At 42.9% G+C, this 14,739-nt stretch overlaps 1 protein-coding gene across 1 annotated transcript in view; it reads right to left on the reverse strand.

The window, feature by feature from the left end:
* The window catches only part of mGluR (metabotropic Glutamate Receptor), a 350,025-nt gene that overhangs the window by 86,417 nt on the left and 248,869 nt on the right, over nt 1–14,739 (reverse strand). The window contains exon 5 of the mRNA XM_080278811.1: nt 6,282–6,438. Coding sequence (XP_080134937.1) covers nt 6,282–6,438 — 157 coding nt within the window. The remainder of the gene's footprint in view (nt 1–6,281; nt 6,439–14,739) is intronic.

A 14,739-nucleotide genomic window follows, 5' to 3' on the forward strand; every position in this document is an offset into this window, starting at 1 on the left:
TTCACCCGAGTCTCAGCAGGAGATTTATTTATTTTCTGTCTGCCTGAAAATGCTCATCCACTTAGTATATTTACCTGTAGATAAATGTGAATGTTCATTTATATACGAACGTAGATTATGTATGTTCTGAAATTAACAAGGAAGTACACATAAACGAACCTTTGACCTCATTCATGTATTATTTCCAGAGAGAGAGAGAGAGAGAGAGAGAGCACAATACGGGTCATTTTATCAGTAGTGGCTCAGGTAAGATTACGTGGGAGTACACCTGGTCGTTATATTACCTGATCTTATATTACTCAGGCAACATATTTAGACGATAATGAAGCTTGCGAAATAAACAGAAATAACAAGATGACGCCTGACACCACTTATAAACTGACCTAATGATGTTGTTCTTCCTCTCAAGATAATTATAAATACTTAATGACGCTCGTAAAATTCGGATATTATTTTCCTTTTCTTGGATATCATCGTCTTTTTCATGCTCTTCTCCAAGGATTTATATGCATAACAATAGGTATGAAATTTATATACAAAATGAACGCATGACAAATTTGCGAATACCTATACTTTCATGCCACTGAATACAGATTTGTAAAGTACCACTGTACACAATATATGTGAATTAATACCAACCCTTATACGTGTCACGGAATTGTGTGTGTGAGTGTGTGTGTGTGTGTGTGTGTGTGTGTGTGTGTGTGTTCGAAGCCAGGGGAGCAGGGTGGCTTGGCTTTGTGATACTCCCGCACGGTTTGCTCTCATGTTCAACACCCCACTCCCCCATACCCTATACGCACCCCACGAGGGAGAGGAGGGAGGGAGGGAAGAGGAGGGAGAGGAGGGAGGGAGGGAAGAGGAGCGAGAGGTGGAAGGGAAGGAAGAGGAGGGATGGATGGAAGGGAAGGAAGAGGCGGGAGAGATGGAGGGGAAGGAAGACGAGGGAGTGGAGGAAGAGGAGGGAAGAGGAAGGGAACGAAGGAGAGAGAGAGGAGGAAGGGAAGGAAGAGGAGAAAGAAGGGGAAGGGAGGGTTGAAGAAGAAGAGGGGGAGGAGGGGGAAGAGGAAATGGAAGAACACAGCATTTGTCGATTGGAAGAATTCAGTGCCTGTGAGAATCCAGTACTAAATATTTTTCCCTAAACAACTTGTAGCGTATGACAGTTTTATCGTACATGTAAATATTGTAGATGTCATATTTGATTTGCATACGACCAGAACGCGTATATTAGGGCCGGTCGATCATGTCAGGCGTATACAGGGTGACCGCTACAACATATATACACAATATCTTAAAACTGACCTCTCTCCACTTTGTATGTCGGGTTGTAACAGTGGATTAGCATTATAATTTGATGCTGGTCACAAAGCAGTGCCACGGAAAGGATGTTGATTCAAAGCATTGACTTTTTCTGGCACTGAGCTCCTTGAAGTAAGCAATAAAGGGTCTGAAGTTTGGGCCAGTTTAAGGTGAAAGAGCTATGACAAGGATTATAGATGACAGGGATAAATAACAAGACTGAGATATAACCGCAAAGGAAAGAAGCAGAGAGGAAAATCCATCAGGTGCGATCGGGAAGGAGAGGAGAGAGATGAAAGACGACGCTCAAATCAAAGAGAAACACAGGAAGCGAAGAAAGAGGAGGCAGAGCAAAGGAGACCAGAGAAGAGGAGGAGAGTGCAATGAGAGGCAGATGAAAGGAAGAGCTTGGGAGAGAAAGGAGATGTGAGAAGAGGATGGAGAGGAGATGTCGGGGTGAGGGGAAGGAGAAGGGAGGAGAGGAGGGGGGAGAGCTGCAAGGTAGGGGAGAGGAGGAAGGAAAGGTTAGGAGGAGAGCGGAGGAGAGGAAGGAGAGGTGCTGAAAGAGAGGAGGGAAGAGGACAGGACCGAGAGAAGGGAAGGGGAAGAGGGGAAGAGATGCTTAGGAAGGAAGGCGAGGATGGAAACTAGTAGGGATGGGAGGAGAGGAACGAGGCAAGGGTGGGGAAGGAGAGAAGAGGAGCTTGAAGGGAAAGGGAGAGGAGAGGAGAGGAGCTTGGGGGAGGCGGAAGAAGAGTTGGGGAAGGGAAAGAGATGGAACTGGGGTAAGGGGGAAGAGAGAACTTTAAGGAGGAAGGGGAAGAAGGGAAGCTTAGGAGGTTGGGGAGAGGAAGGAGGAAAGATGGGGGAAGGAAAGATAGGCGAGGAACTGGTGGCAGGGGAAGGATGAGAGGCACAGGCGCAGAGGGTAATCGCCAGGGGGTTCAAGTGGGGGCATGGGGGTTAGAAGGGGTGGAGGTGGGGGGTGTGGGAGGTGAGAAGAGGTGGAGGTGGGGTGTGTGGGGGGTGAGAAGGAGTGGAGGTGGGGGTTGGGGATGGGGGGAGAGAAGCACATGCCGGGAGGGGACACTCCAACAGACCAAGCAGGCAGGCGGGCGCGAGTATGTAAACATTTTCTTATTTCTTGAGTAACTGAAGGGAGACAAGCTTGGGGTGCAGACAGGAAGCAAACAAAGGCCTGTGTGGGTGTGTGCAAGGCAAACAACCCCTGCCTGCCGCCCCTGCTGCCTGTAAATAGCGAATTCGAACACTTGGTATGCATGGGAGAGGCAGAGGATGAGGTGCAAGCAGAGGCATAGGCTGAAGTAAAAAGGCTGATTCGATCTTTTTCTGTATTTCATTTTCTGTCTGTAACTATCAGTCCTTTGTGTTTCTGTCTGTCTCTCTGTCTGTCTATCACTCAGTTTATCTATATCTATCTATCTACCTCGGTCAGGCCCTCTTCCTGTCTATCTCCATCCATCTGCGTCTCTCTCTCTCTCTCTCTCTCTCTCTCCTTTCTTTAAATTCTCTCTATCCCTCTCAAATCTCTCCTTTACCTTCATACCAGTCCCCATCTCTTATCATTCCTCGCAATCACTCTCTATCCATCTTCAGTCATCTTTAGTCTTTCGCTTACTCCCTCCATCTTCCCCCTTTTTTTTTTCTTTCCCTTTCTCTTCCCTACCCTTTTCCATCCTTCACCTGCCTTTATTTCTTATTTCTCTTCACTCAAGAATATCCCCTTTCCCGTGATGGATGTAAAGAAACGATGCTAGATAGACAGACAGATAGATAGACAGATAGATATAAAGAAAGATAAAGGAAAGCGAAAGAAGAGAAGGTGGAAAGGATTTGGAGTGAAGAGGAATGAAGATGGGTGAAAAGAAATGAATTAAACGAAGAGGGCAGAAAGGGACTGGAATGTGTGAGAAGAGACGATGGAGGGGAAGGAAGATGAGTGACAGTAAAAGGAAATTGAGAAGAAAATGCTGTGTAGAATGACAATGGATGATGACTGATGAGATGTGGAATGAGGAAAAAAGGTGAGTATGAAAAGGGGGTGAATGAGTGAGAACAGGGAGAGGAAAAAAGGGGGATGGAAGGGGCGAGAAGGGATAGATCTGGAATGGAGAATGGAAGGAGAGCAAAGAAAGAGGAAATAGAAGGTGGAATCGAGAGGGACCGGAAGGGGTGAGAAGAGACTGATCTGAGGTTATGTGCACTTAAAATTTTTAGGACCGTCCATTAAAAAGGTGTGGTAAGTCAGAGAGAAGAGAAGGGATTGAGGGAATTTGAGAGAGAGAGAGAGAGAGAGAGTGGAAAAAAAAAATGTGAGAAAGGGTAGTATGCAGAAAGAACTATACGAGACAGAAGACGAGTGAGAAAATAAAAGGTAAGAAGTTTTGCCATTAAATTATCGTAAAGTGGAAAAGAAAAGCGGAGGGAGACGGTAAGGGTAAAGTATGTTGAAAGATGGACGAAGGAAGGAAGGAAGGAAGAATGCAAGGAAGGAAGGAGAAAGAAGATGCCAACAGAGAAATATAAGAAAAGATTTATGGAGGAAGGAAGAAGTAAGTCTCGTGAGTGGAGGACATGTCTGAAAATATAGATGTAAGAAGTTGTAGAAGTTCATGAATATAAAGTACAATGAAAAAGATGTTCTACGTTTGATACAGGGCACACTATACTACATGTGAGAAAAGGAAAGTGCAATTAAAATGAAAATGCATGCTCACTGTAAGAAGTAAAATGCTTCGAAGAAAACTTATAACACGTTTGTGAAGGAAAAGAAGTGAGCTGAAAAAATGAAGGATTGTATAGGACAGATTATGTAGGTTACTACGAGAGACGACCTATAGTGAATGTGACAAGAAGGAAAATTAGATGAAAGAAGAATAATATGCTGGAAAGGAGAAAAACGCTTTATGAAACGAACTGTACAGAGCGAACGAATGAAAGAATATAACGCGAAAGGAGTGAATATAAGATGAAAGGAGAGACGTGGCCTGCACTTGAAGCAGACTGTTCTGAATGTGACAGAGGAAAATAGGATGAAAGGGAGAAGAAGGATCATTGTAAAGAAGAGAGATATCGTACTTAGGAGTCAAGCTATACCAACTGTAACAAAGAAGAAAGAAAAAAATGAGAGAAAAAATAATACTGTAAAACCAAGAATTATGTTACGTGTGAAGAAGAGTATGATGAATGTAAAAAAAACTATTACTATAAAAACTGAGAGAGAAAAAAAAAGAACAGTGGGATGAAAGAGATACTTATCATGAGGGACAAAAATAATGCTGTGGAGGAAAAGAAAGAAGGAAAAAAAAAGATTACGTGAAAGATAGATTTATTCTTTATGTGTTGCATGAAACAGTCTGAATGAAAGGAAAGGGAGAAAAGACAGACACGTTACTAGAGAGAGAGAGAGAGAGAGAGGGAGAGGGAGAGAGGTTCTTCGTGTGAAATAGAAAACACTCCGAATGAAAAGAAAGGTAAAAAGAGACAGACTCGTTACTGCACAATTGTCGGAGAAATACGTCAGAAGCAACAAAGGAGCACAAAGCCTGGCAGTCGGAGGAGGCATCGAGACCTTGTGTTTATAAAGGTGCATCGGGGTGTGAAAGGAAATACGCGGTGAATCAGAGAGCGAGGGAGTAAATCTTAAAAATAATGACGACTGGAGGCGAATCTGAGAAATAATGAAGACTGGAAACACATCTGAGAAATAATGAAGACTGGAAACAGATCTGAGAAATAATGAAGACTGGAAACAGATCTGAGAAATAATGAAGACTATAAACAAATCTGAAAAATAATTAAGACTGGAAACAAATCTGAGAATCAATGAAGACTGGAAACAAATCGGAGAAATAATGGAGACTGGAAACAGATCTGAGAAATAATGAAGACTGGAAACAGATCAGTGAAATAATGAAGACCTGAGGCAAATTTATTCGTGTGAGTTTTCGTTACAAGTCTCATTTTATATACTTTTTAGCTTTTAATCCTCTCACCCCGAGGACGTAACTTTACTGAACCCCTTGAGGCCGATGACGTCTTTTTTTTCTTTTCATTTAATTCGTGCCATTTTCTGACGATTTTATTCAACAGAGGTTTGACTCTTCGGACTGGAGAGATTAATTCAATAAGCCCTTTCAGTACGAGGGTCCTTTAAGTAAAATCGTCTGGTACCGATAGGAATAAACTAGAAGGGACGACATTCAGGTTCAAGAGGTTAGTTTTTGATATCTCCAGACGATTTTACTAAGCTCTGAAAAGTCTCTTTGACCTCAAGGGGACAGATGCAGCTTCCACCGGCCCCTTTCACTGTCAGGTGGTTCGTCTAAGCTGAATAAAATCGTCTGTCAGCAACGAAAACTCATCGTGGTTAAAGATTTAAGTCTACGCGAAGTTACAGACAATTTGCCTATTAAAATTACATTGCCAGTGTCCCATAGATTACTGTACAATACCAGCTGTGCATAAAAAGTTGTAATATTCTGGACCACGTGCCGTACTTATAATGAGGCCTTCTTGTCTAAAGCCTGGGTGACGAAGCTAATGGGAGGGTGAGGAGGGGAAGGCCGAGAGTGAGATGGAGGGTGAATGTCCTTTGTGGTGGAGTGAGTGAGTTTACGACAAATGAACCCTGTGGTAGGATTTCTAGGAGTGAATAGATAGATACACGGACAGATAGACAGACAGATAGACATGCAATGGACCTGAGGCAAAAACATAACCTCCGTGGCAGCGCTAATAATATCCTCAGACGAAAAGAGGAATAGAATTAAAAGGGCTTCATAGCAGGGCAGTTTGCTAATAAGAGAAAGTCCAGAGCAGTTACCCCTGAATGAAACGTTGAGAAGGTACTCCATGTATAAAATTGTCGAGAAATTAATAGAAGTTAATAGGAGTAAATAGGTAATAGGTGTTTGTTTATTGAAGTTTGTTAATAGGGGAAAATTCCAGGCACTCACCCTTGAATGAGACGTTGAGAAGGTACTCCCTGTAGAAGTGGCCGCCGTCGAAGTTATTCATTGCGTCGCACACGTGAGACGCGCCCCCACACACGCTCTCCTGCAGGTCCGACAGAGCGTGGGCGAAGGCGTATACAGCGTCCACCACGAACTGTACCTGTGGGCAGGGGGAGTGTGGCTGTGAGAGTAAGTGGTGTGAGAAGCAGGGAAGGAGAGAGGGAAGTGAAAGATGAGTGAATTAGTGAATAAGAGGGGAGTTAGTGAGCAGAATGAGTTAGGTAGAAGTGAAGTAGTAAAAAGAGGGAGAGTCTGTGATGGATATTAAAGTACAGGAGAGTATCAAGTCAGTGAGGTGCTCGAGTCAGCGAATAGTTAAGTGGCAGGAAGGAGTAAGAGGAAAGAGTCAGTTAGAGGAAAGAGTCACTAAGAAAAGAAGAGTTAGTGAGAGACAAGTGATTTATTAAGAGGCGACAGGGAGGTGACTGAACTGGTGATAAGGAGATGGGGAAATGTAAAAATAATAATCATAAATAGGCATCCGATACACATACTAAAAAGGCAATCAGGTAAGGTTAGAGAGAGAGAGAGAGAGAGAGAGGGGGGTGGAGAGAACTAAATATTGATCAATGCCAACTGCGAACACAAAGAAATATAAAAATCCCTCGAAGAAAAAGGAGAAATAATTAATAACTCTTGTGAATCATGGAAGGAAAAAAAAGAGTGCAAGTTGGCATCAGTCTAAATTAATGAAAAGTCAACACAAGACCTCCGCCATGCTTGCTCTCATCTCAAGTCACAGTTCACGTATTTCTGAAGGACTCGCAAAACCTTTCTTCCTCCGAGTTTGACCCCTTCAGAACGAGAGGTTTCCCTTCGGCTTATTAAAATCTCCTGGAAGAAAGAAAATATTGGTCAGAGCCATATTACCCCATTTCGAGAGATAGGGGCCCGAGGCTAGGCTAGGGTTGTTAGTAGGGTCCATTGAATTTTGAGGGTAGATGACCAGCCAACTTCCCTTGATGAGTTCACACGATGGGAACCTCTACTTACTTCCATTATACAAGGCCGTCTCTCTAACTGGGTCCCCCTTACCACCAGATCACCAGGCGCCCCCTTGAACGTGGGTTAGAGTAAGGAAAATTTTATCATCCTGTATTGGGCTCTCTTAAATGGTGTTGACATTTTTTCCATTTTATTCTTGCCTTCTCCAGACGATCCTATTCAGGTTAGCAGACCCTCAAGTATCAAAGTGGTTAATATAGGCTTTATCTAACCCTTCTAGGTCAAGAAGCCTCTCTAAAGCAGATTAAAACAGCTAGGCGATGCTAAAAGCTAAAATGAAGAGCACGTAGTCGCAATGAGGTGGTAGAAATATAATTGACTTCCTGCTCGAACACACCTGCATCGCCTTTCATCTAAGCCATTATCCATCCCGTGTTCAAAAACCTCTTTAAACCTGAATAAATTAGTTAATAAAGGGGAAAAAACGTCATCCTGCTGATGAGGTTGAAAGCAATAACATTTCTGCGAAAATCTCTCCTACCCTGTCATCCCCCTCCCCCTCTCCCCAGGATCGAAAGCCCTCACAAAAGCTGAATGAAATCGTCTGAAGGGAGCAAGCGAAGCACAAAAGAATCGGTCATCGTCGTGAAGAAGTTAAGAATTATAGCATGTCTGTAATATATCCTCTGTTGTCTTTTAGTTGCCCTGTTTTTCTCTCCTTGTCAGTCTTTAACTAAGAATAGTTTGGCTAGATATAACCATCCCTGGAACAAACACCCTCGAGAGGACAAACAGATCTGTTGTTATTAGCTTTCCCTTGTGCTCTGTTGTTCTCCCCTTTGTTTAAAAATTCTGACTAAAGCTAAATTGAATCGTTTAAAAATAGTCACAGTAACATAAAAAAAAAAAACTTGCTTTGGTGACTAGGTGGAAAACAAAATCATCAAAATTCCTTCATTTTTAAGCCCTCACTCGCTACACTCCCCCCTCCCCCAACCCAGTTCGAAAATATTTCACTAAAACCGAATCGAATCGCTTGAAGTTAGCAATAATAACAAAAAAGATATACCGCTGTAATGAAAAACAAGAAAAAAAGAAAGGCATGATAGTGAAGAACAACATAAAAACTTAATTAGTGATGAACATAAAAAAAAGTCAGACTGGTGGAGAGGTTGAAAACAGACATAAACGCAGGACTCCCTCTCCATCATCATCTGTCTTTCCTCCTATTCCTTCCAGCCTTGCTTTCTGCTCCGGCCTTATGTAACAGTAATCTTGGGCAGGACAGTCATTTACATATCAAAAGAGGCCACAAACAGGGTAATTACCTGCAGAGATTAGTGCCGTTAGCCATATATGTTTGTTGGGAGGGGCCTCAATTGGGTGCGGCGTGGGGAGAGACTAATTGAAGAGGGAGGGGGTGCTGAAGAGGATGGGGGAAGTGGGAGAGGGAGGGACTGTAGGAGAGATGAGGGAATTGGATGGGGAGACTTTAGGAGAGGGGAGAGGGAGGAGAGACTAATTGCAGGAGAAGAGATTGTGGAAGTGAAGATGGAGAGACATGTGATCGAGAAGAGGAGTGTTGGATGGAACGAGGAGGGGAGGAAAGTGGAAAGAAGAAAAGAGGAAAACATAAATGGGAGAATGAGAGACTGCAGGAAAGAGGAGGAGGCGGACGGGCAAAGAGGAGAGGGAGAGAATGTAAGAGTGGAGAGGGAAGACGAGAAGGCAGGGAAGGGAAAGGGAGAAAGGGTGAATATAAAAGAGAAGTGAGAGGGTGAGGAAGAGAGAACTGAAAGAGGGAGAAAGTGTAGGGGGAGGAGAGAGGAGGGGAAAGACAAATGAGAGAGAAAATGTAAGAGTGCAGGGGAGACAGGAGAGACAAATGGGAGACGGAGAGAATGTAGAGGGGAGGGTAGGGGAAAGTGAAAGTTAAAAGGGAGAGGAAGAGGAGGAGGAAGGAAAACAGGTGAAAAGGATGTGATAAGATAGGCATGGAGGGGAATTATAAAGAAATGGAGGTTGTAAGCAAAGAGAAAGAGGACGGGAGAGGAGAGGAAAGAAGGGAAGAGAATTGAAAGAGAAGAGAAAAGAGAAGAGAGCAGGGGAGAGGAGAGGAAGAAAGAAGAAAAATGTGGGGAGGGGAGGAGAGAAAGACAAATGAGGACCTGGGAATAATGCAGGAGGGAAGGGGAAAGGAAGGACTAGGAGCTGAAAACTAAATGAACAAAGGAAGGAAAGTGACAGAGGAGAGAGGGAGTGGAAAATGAAAGAAGAGTGGAAGGAAAATGAAGAAGACGGAGAAAAGGTTAACGTTGTGAGGAGAGAGAGAGAGAGAGAGAGAGAGAGAGAGGCCGAAGAACACTAAAGAAAAGACGTGATGAGCATAAAGAACACAGGGATCTCAAAATAATCTCCCTAAGGAATGGCAGAATACAACTCCATCCATGTTATTGTTCGGAATCTATTGTTGGCCAAGGAGAGGAAGTGTTGTAATTGGTTGATGCTTCAGAAAGGTAGCTTGTGATTGGCTGGGACCTCTCGTAGCTGGTGGGGCTGGTGAGGTTCAGGTAGACCCGTAGGTGAAGTGAGGAGCAGAGGAAGGAGGAAGAGAGGAGTGGAGAAGCTGTAGGAAAACATTAAGAAGAGGAAGAAGAAGACCAAGACCTAGACGAAAACGAAGACGAAAAATTAGAGGAGTAGAAGGGAAAGAAAGAGGATCAAGCAAGGAGAGAAAGAATTAAACCTAGAGCAGGAGGGAAGAGGAAGAATATTATAAGGGATCCGAGGGAATGAGGGGAAAAGAATTGAAAGAATAAAAATGACTAAAGACGAGGAGGACTGCGACGAAGGGGAGAGATGAAAAGAATGAAAAGAAGAAGAGATGTAAGAAGAAGATGAAGAAGAAGATGACGATGATGATAATGGTGATGATGATGATGATGATGATGATGATGATGATGATGATAATAAGGAGGAGGAGGAGTAGAGTGAGAGAGGAAGTGGAATATTGAGTGGAATGGTGAGGAAAAGGAAAAGAAGTAGGAGAGGGAGACTGGCATGGATTAGAGGGGATGGAGAGGAAGGAGAAATATGGGAAGTTTGTGGGCCAGGAGAAGATGAGGGAAGGGGAGGAGAAGCTTGGGGGAGGAGGAGGAGGAGTGAAGGGGAGGGGGGTAGAAGTAAGGGCTGGAGAGGGAGATGGGATGAGGAAAGATGAGACTAGAGGTGGGGAATGAAGAGGGAAGTAAAATTATTTGAGACAGACTGATGGAGGAAGGAGGGAAGAGAGATATGTAGGGAATAAAAGGGGAGGGAAGAGGGAGGAAGATGGGTAGGGAAGATACAAGGAGGCTGGGGAAGGGAGCGGGAAGGGAAAGGGGAAGAGGAAGGGGAGGGAGAGGGGGAGAAGTAAGGTGAAATAGAGATGAGTTGTCAAGCATGATGAAAAGGAATGGTACACAGGGGAATAGGGGTCGAGAGAGAGAGAGAGAGAGAGAGAGAGAGAGAGAGAGAGAGAGAGAGAGACGGACTAAGGGAGACGTAAGAAAATGTAAGAAAGGAAGAAAAAACAGAAAGAAAGGAAACTTAACAAGAAGAGAACAAAGTCTGGGAAGGAAGAAAGCACGAATAGGAGAAGAGGGACAGCGAGGAGAGGGAGAAAGCCTTAAGGTAACCCCCAGTGGATAAGGAATGTGGGTGGAGAGTCAAGGAGCTGAAAAGGTAAGGAAAGTTTATGGTGACTCTTCTGGCTATACCAACTCTCTTCCTCACAGTCCTGAAATAATGGTGGGACTTGATATATGCTGATTTATTTCTTTTCTTATCCTTCACTTGGGAAAAATCATTGGGCCTAAATCCAGCCCCTCCCTGTTTTTAAATTCAGCTGATATTTTTTGGCTGAGTTGAGTTCATTTTTTTTTTTTTTTTTTTTTTGTAATAAGTCTTTCCGGCAAAGAGATATCTGCCTGTTAATAGACTTTGGTTGGCTTAATACTCAGGTTATTTATGAAGAGGGAGAGAGAGAGAGAGAGAGAGAGAGAGAGACAGAGAGAGAGAGACTGTACTTATCGGTTGTCTGTCTGTCTGTCTGTTTTGTGTGCATGTGCGTGTGCGTGAAAAAGAAAAATTATAGAATGTCAAATCAGGGGGGCTGGATATAGCCATCATTATCCCCTTCAGTATGAGAGGTTCCTGGGCTGAATAAAACCGTCTGAAGGCAGCAAGAGTGAGCTAACACGTCATCGTGGTGAAGTGGTTAAAAATAATTCCCCCAATTTACCGTAACCGCTAATTAACTCGGGAATTTCGGATAATATATATATTTTTTTAAACTTCCCGCCAAGAGTGTGAATTTACTGGCTTAATCAAGGTTCCAAATTGTTTCATTATATGTCGAGCATGTCTATTAAGTACAGAAAAGTAGTCTCCCTCTCTCTCTCTCTCTCTCTCTCTCTCTCAAGACACGATTTTGCAAGGCGACAAGGAGACCCACAGTAGTTGAGGGGATTCGAAATAATCTTAATTAATCCCTTCAAGAGAACGCCCTTTTTATTATATTCTGTGGACATTTAAACAATCCTTAACTTCCTTTACTTCGTGTAATAGTAAGATGGGGTCAGACTCGGGGCTTGATTTGCTTAGTACGGTAACGAAGGAGACTCATCCCCTACTCATAACCAAGGCTCATTAGATTTCGTAGTATTCAGTTTTTTTTGTGTAAGTGACCCAGTGCCGTCAGAGGAAGACACTGTTTCAAAGCCATACGATTTTGTTTTGCTACAGTGAGACTTCCTGGGACTGAAGGGGAAACTCCATCATTTCGTGCATATCAATTTAACCTTTTCAATCTGATAAGGTATTTTTTAGTATGTTCAGTTATTTATGCACTGCTGACGATTTTACTTAAACCGGGACAGAATTTTGGGGAAGCGGATTAGAGACAGCGACTAGGAATTACTGTATTAACATCAATTTCTTCTATAGCCAGACGCCTTAATCTCAGAAATGGTCATAAACGAATCACCTCCATGTCACCCTGTCCTCCGCCTTGAACCTGCCCTCTCTCCACCTCACCCTTCCCCTCCCTTCACGTATACAGTTCACCCCATCCCTCAATATCACTCTCGATCAAAAAATCCTTCTCACAGATAAAATATTGCGGCTACTTCAAACCAACTCTCTCGCCCCCGTCCCCAGCTCTCGAACAACACGTATCTTCAGCCGGGTAAAATTCGGGATTGTTTTTGAAGGTTTTACCCCAAAAGAAACAGCAAGAAGGTTAAAGGAAGAATATTGTTTTCCCGCCATTTATATAATCCTGATGCACCAAGGGGGCGGGGACTTAGGAAGGGGGAGAGGTGGGAGGTGATTGAGAGAAAGGGGAGTAGGAGGGGGAGGGAAGAGGGAGGGGAAAAAGTGTGAAGGTGCTAGTGTCTCCTGTGTGGAAGAAATATACCGTGCTTATTTGATCTTGAATATCACTTACGCAATTTATTTCGATTAAAAATATATAAATGAACACACAAGAGAGACCAGTAACGTGTTAAACGGAAAATAAATCTCTGAGGAAGAGGTGCTAGGAATCCTTCGTGGCTGACGAGATATGGCACGTTAATTTGCTCTTATGTTTATGCACATCATGTCGAATTTAGAAAGACATGAAGTAGCATACAAGAAAACAGTAAGAAATGATGGGCAAAATAAATCGCTATAGAAAAAATGCTGAAGATGCTCCTAACCTCAACCCTAAAAAAGACATTAAGTATAAGAAAATAATAAGAAGGAGTAAGTAAAATAATTCGCTAAGGAACAAAAGCTAAGAAGTCCGCCAAGCTGACGAGACGACCACCTTTCTTTTAGAGACAGAGTTCCATTTTCTCCCGCCGCGGAAAGAAGGGAAAAATGCTAGGAGGGAAAGGGCTTTAATTAAACCGGCAGCGTATGCAATCGGAAGAAAGGTCGGGTATTTTTTGAGGGAGAGAGAGATTTTTTTTTTTTTGGAGAAAGAATTTTTAGAGAGACACATAGTTCTCTTCCCACACACCTGGTAGTTTTTTTGGTCAGGTCAGTTTGGCGAGAGACAATCGGAGGTTCCTCTTAAGAAACTGTGTGTGTGTGTGTGTGTGTGTGTGTGTGTGTGTGTGTGTGTGTGTGTGTGTGTGTGTGTGCGTTTGCGCATAATTTTTAAACATCTTCGATTCGACGGCCACTTACCGGGTCAGTTCTTGTTACCTACAGATTTTACGTTCAGTGTAGGAGAGACCTCTTGTACTGAAGACTTTATTGCAGACTCTTGTTAACACCTCTAGTCTGTAAAGTCTATGTCTCCCTCCTCTTACCCAGTCTTCCTTTTTCCCCCTCTCCCACCTTTTCCCCTTCCTCCTTTTCTCCTCCTCTCCTGTCGTCACCTCCACTCCCCTATCCCTCCCCATCCTCCCCCCCTTCCCTTTTCCCCTCTCTTCCCATCCCGTACTCTCCCCATTCCTCTCTCACTCTTAGTCCCTTCAAAAATGCAGATGTTTGTCAGAAGGGGTTAATTTTGAGCGGAACAAAAATGAAAGGAAAACAGGAGCAAGAGTAAAAAAAATAAGGCCTGAAAAAATGTGTACTCGTTTTCACCTCGCTCTTTTCCCCATCAATTGAACATTCGTGGTGACGTAGACGACCTGATTCCAATCTTTCATTTGACAGGAACACTAAAAAATATATATATATATGTATTCCCTATCAGTAAACGAAAACAATAAAACTACTTCTCAACTCACAAAGAAAAAAGAAAAAAAAAATATCCTTGGCAGTTGCCCAGAAAGTGGAAAGAAAAAGAAGAAAACCACAGAACATATTTTTACCATAATTCACATAAACACAGCTCGCATTCGTATTTGCAAAAAAGGAAAAAATAATAATGGTGGTGGCCTGTATTGAAAAAAAAAGGACCAAACCTGCAGTGAGAAGTGTTGAAAGCATTGATAAAAGCAAAAACACAGAGCCTTGCCCAACCCTACCTACCTGTCACCTGGGTATGCCAAATAATATAATAAAAACTCAGAAAAGGCACAGACAGTATGGACTTTTAGTTGTCAAAAAGATGCATGTTCGTTACTGGAACTGTAAGTGGTGTGGAAAAAAGAATAATAATAATTGCCTAGTGGTTTTGTGAATGATATATAAAATGCCGTCTCGTTGAAAGGATTATTAAAACCGTAGGAAGGAAATCATGTAAATTAATATCGTTATACTTGCACAATTTCAATAGCAAAAAAAAAAATAAAAAAATAAAATAAATAAAGGAAGAGAGGAATGAGATCTAATATTGAAATTCTCTCTCTCTCTCTCTCTCAATTCTGCGAGCCCCCCAAGCCAAGCCATCAGGAGAGAGACAAAATAGGTGAAATATTGACTCTCTCTGTCATCACTTTTGCGAGTCCCTCGGCCCACGCAAAAAGAAAGAAAG

Source organism: Coenobita brevimanus, chromosome 75 (assembly GCF_032717465.1).
Source record: "Coenobita brevimanus isolate Jiangsu-jjx chromosome 75, ASM3271746v2, whole genome shotgun sequence".
Classification (NCBI taxonomy): Eukaryota; Metazoa; Arthropoda; class Malacostraca; order Decapoda; family Coenobitidae; genus Coenobita; species Coenobita brevimanus.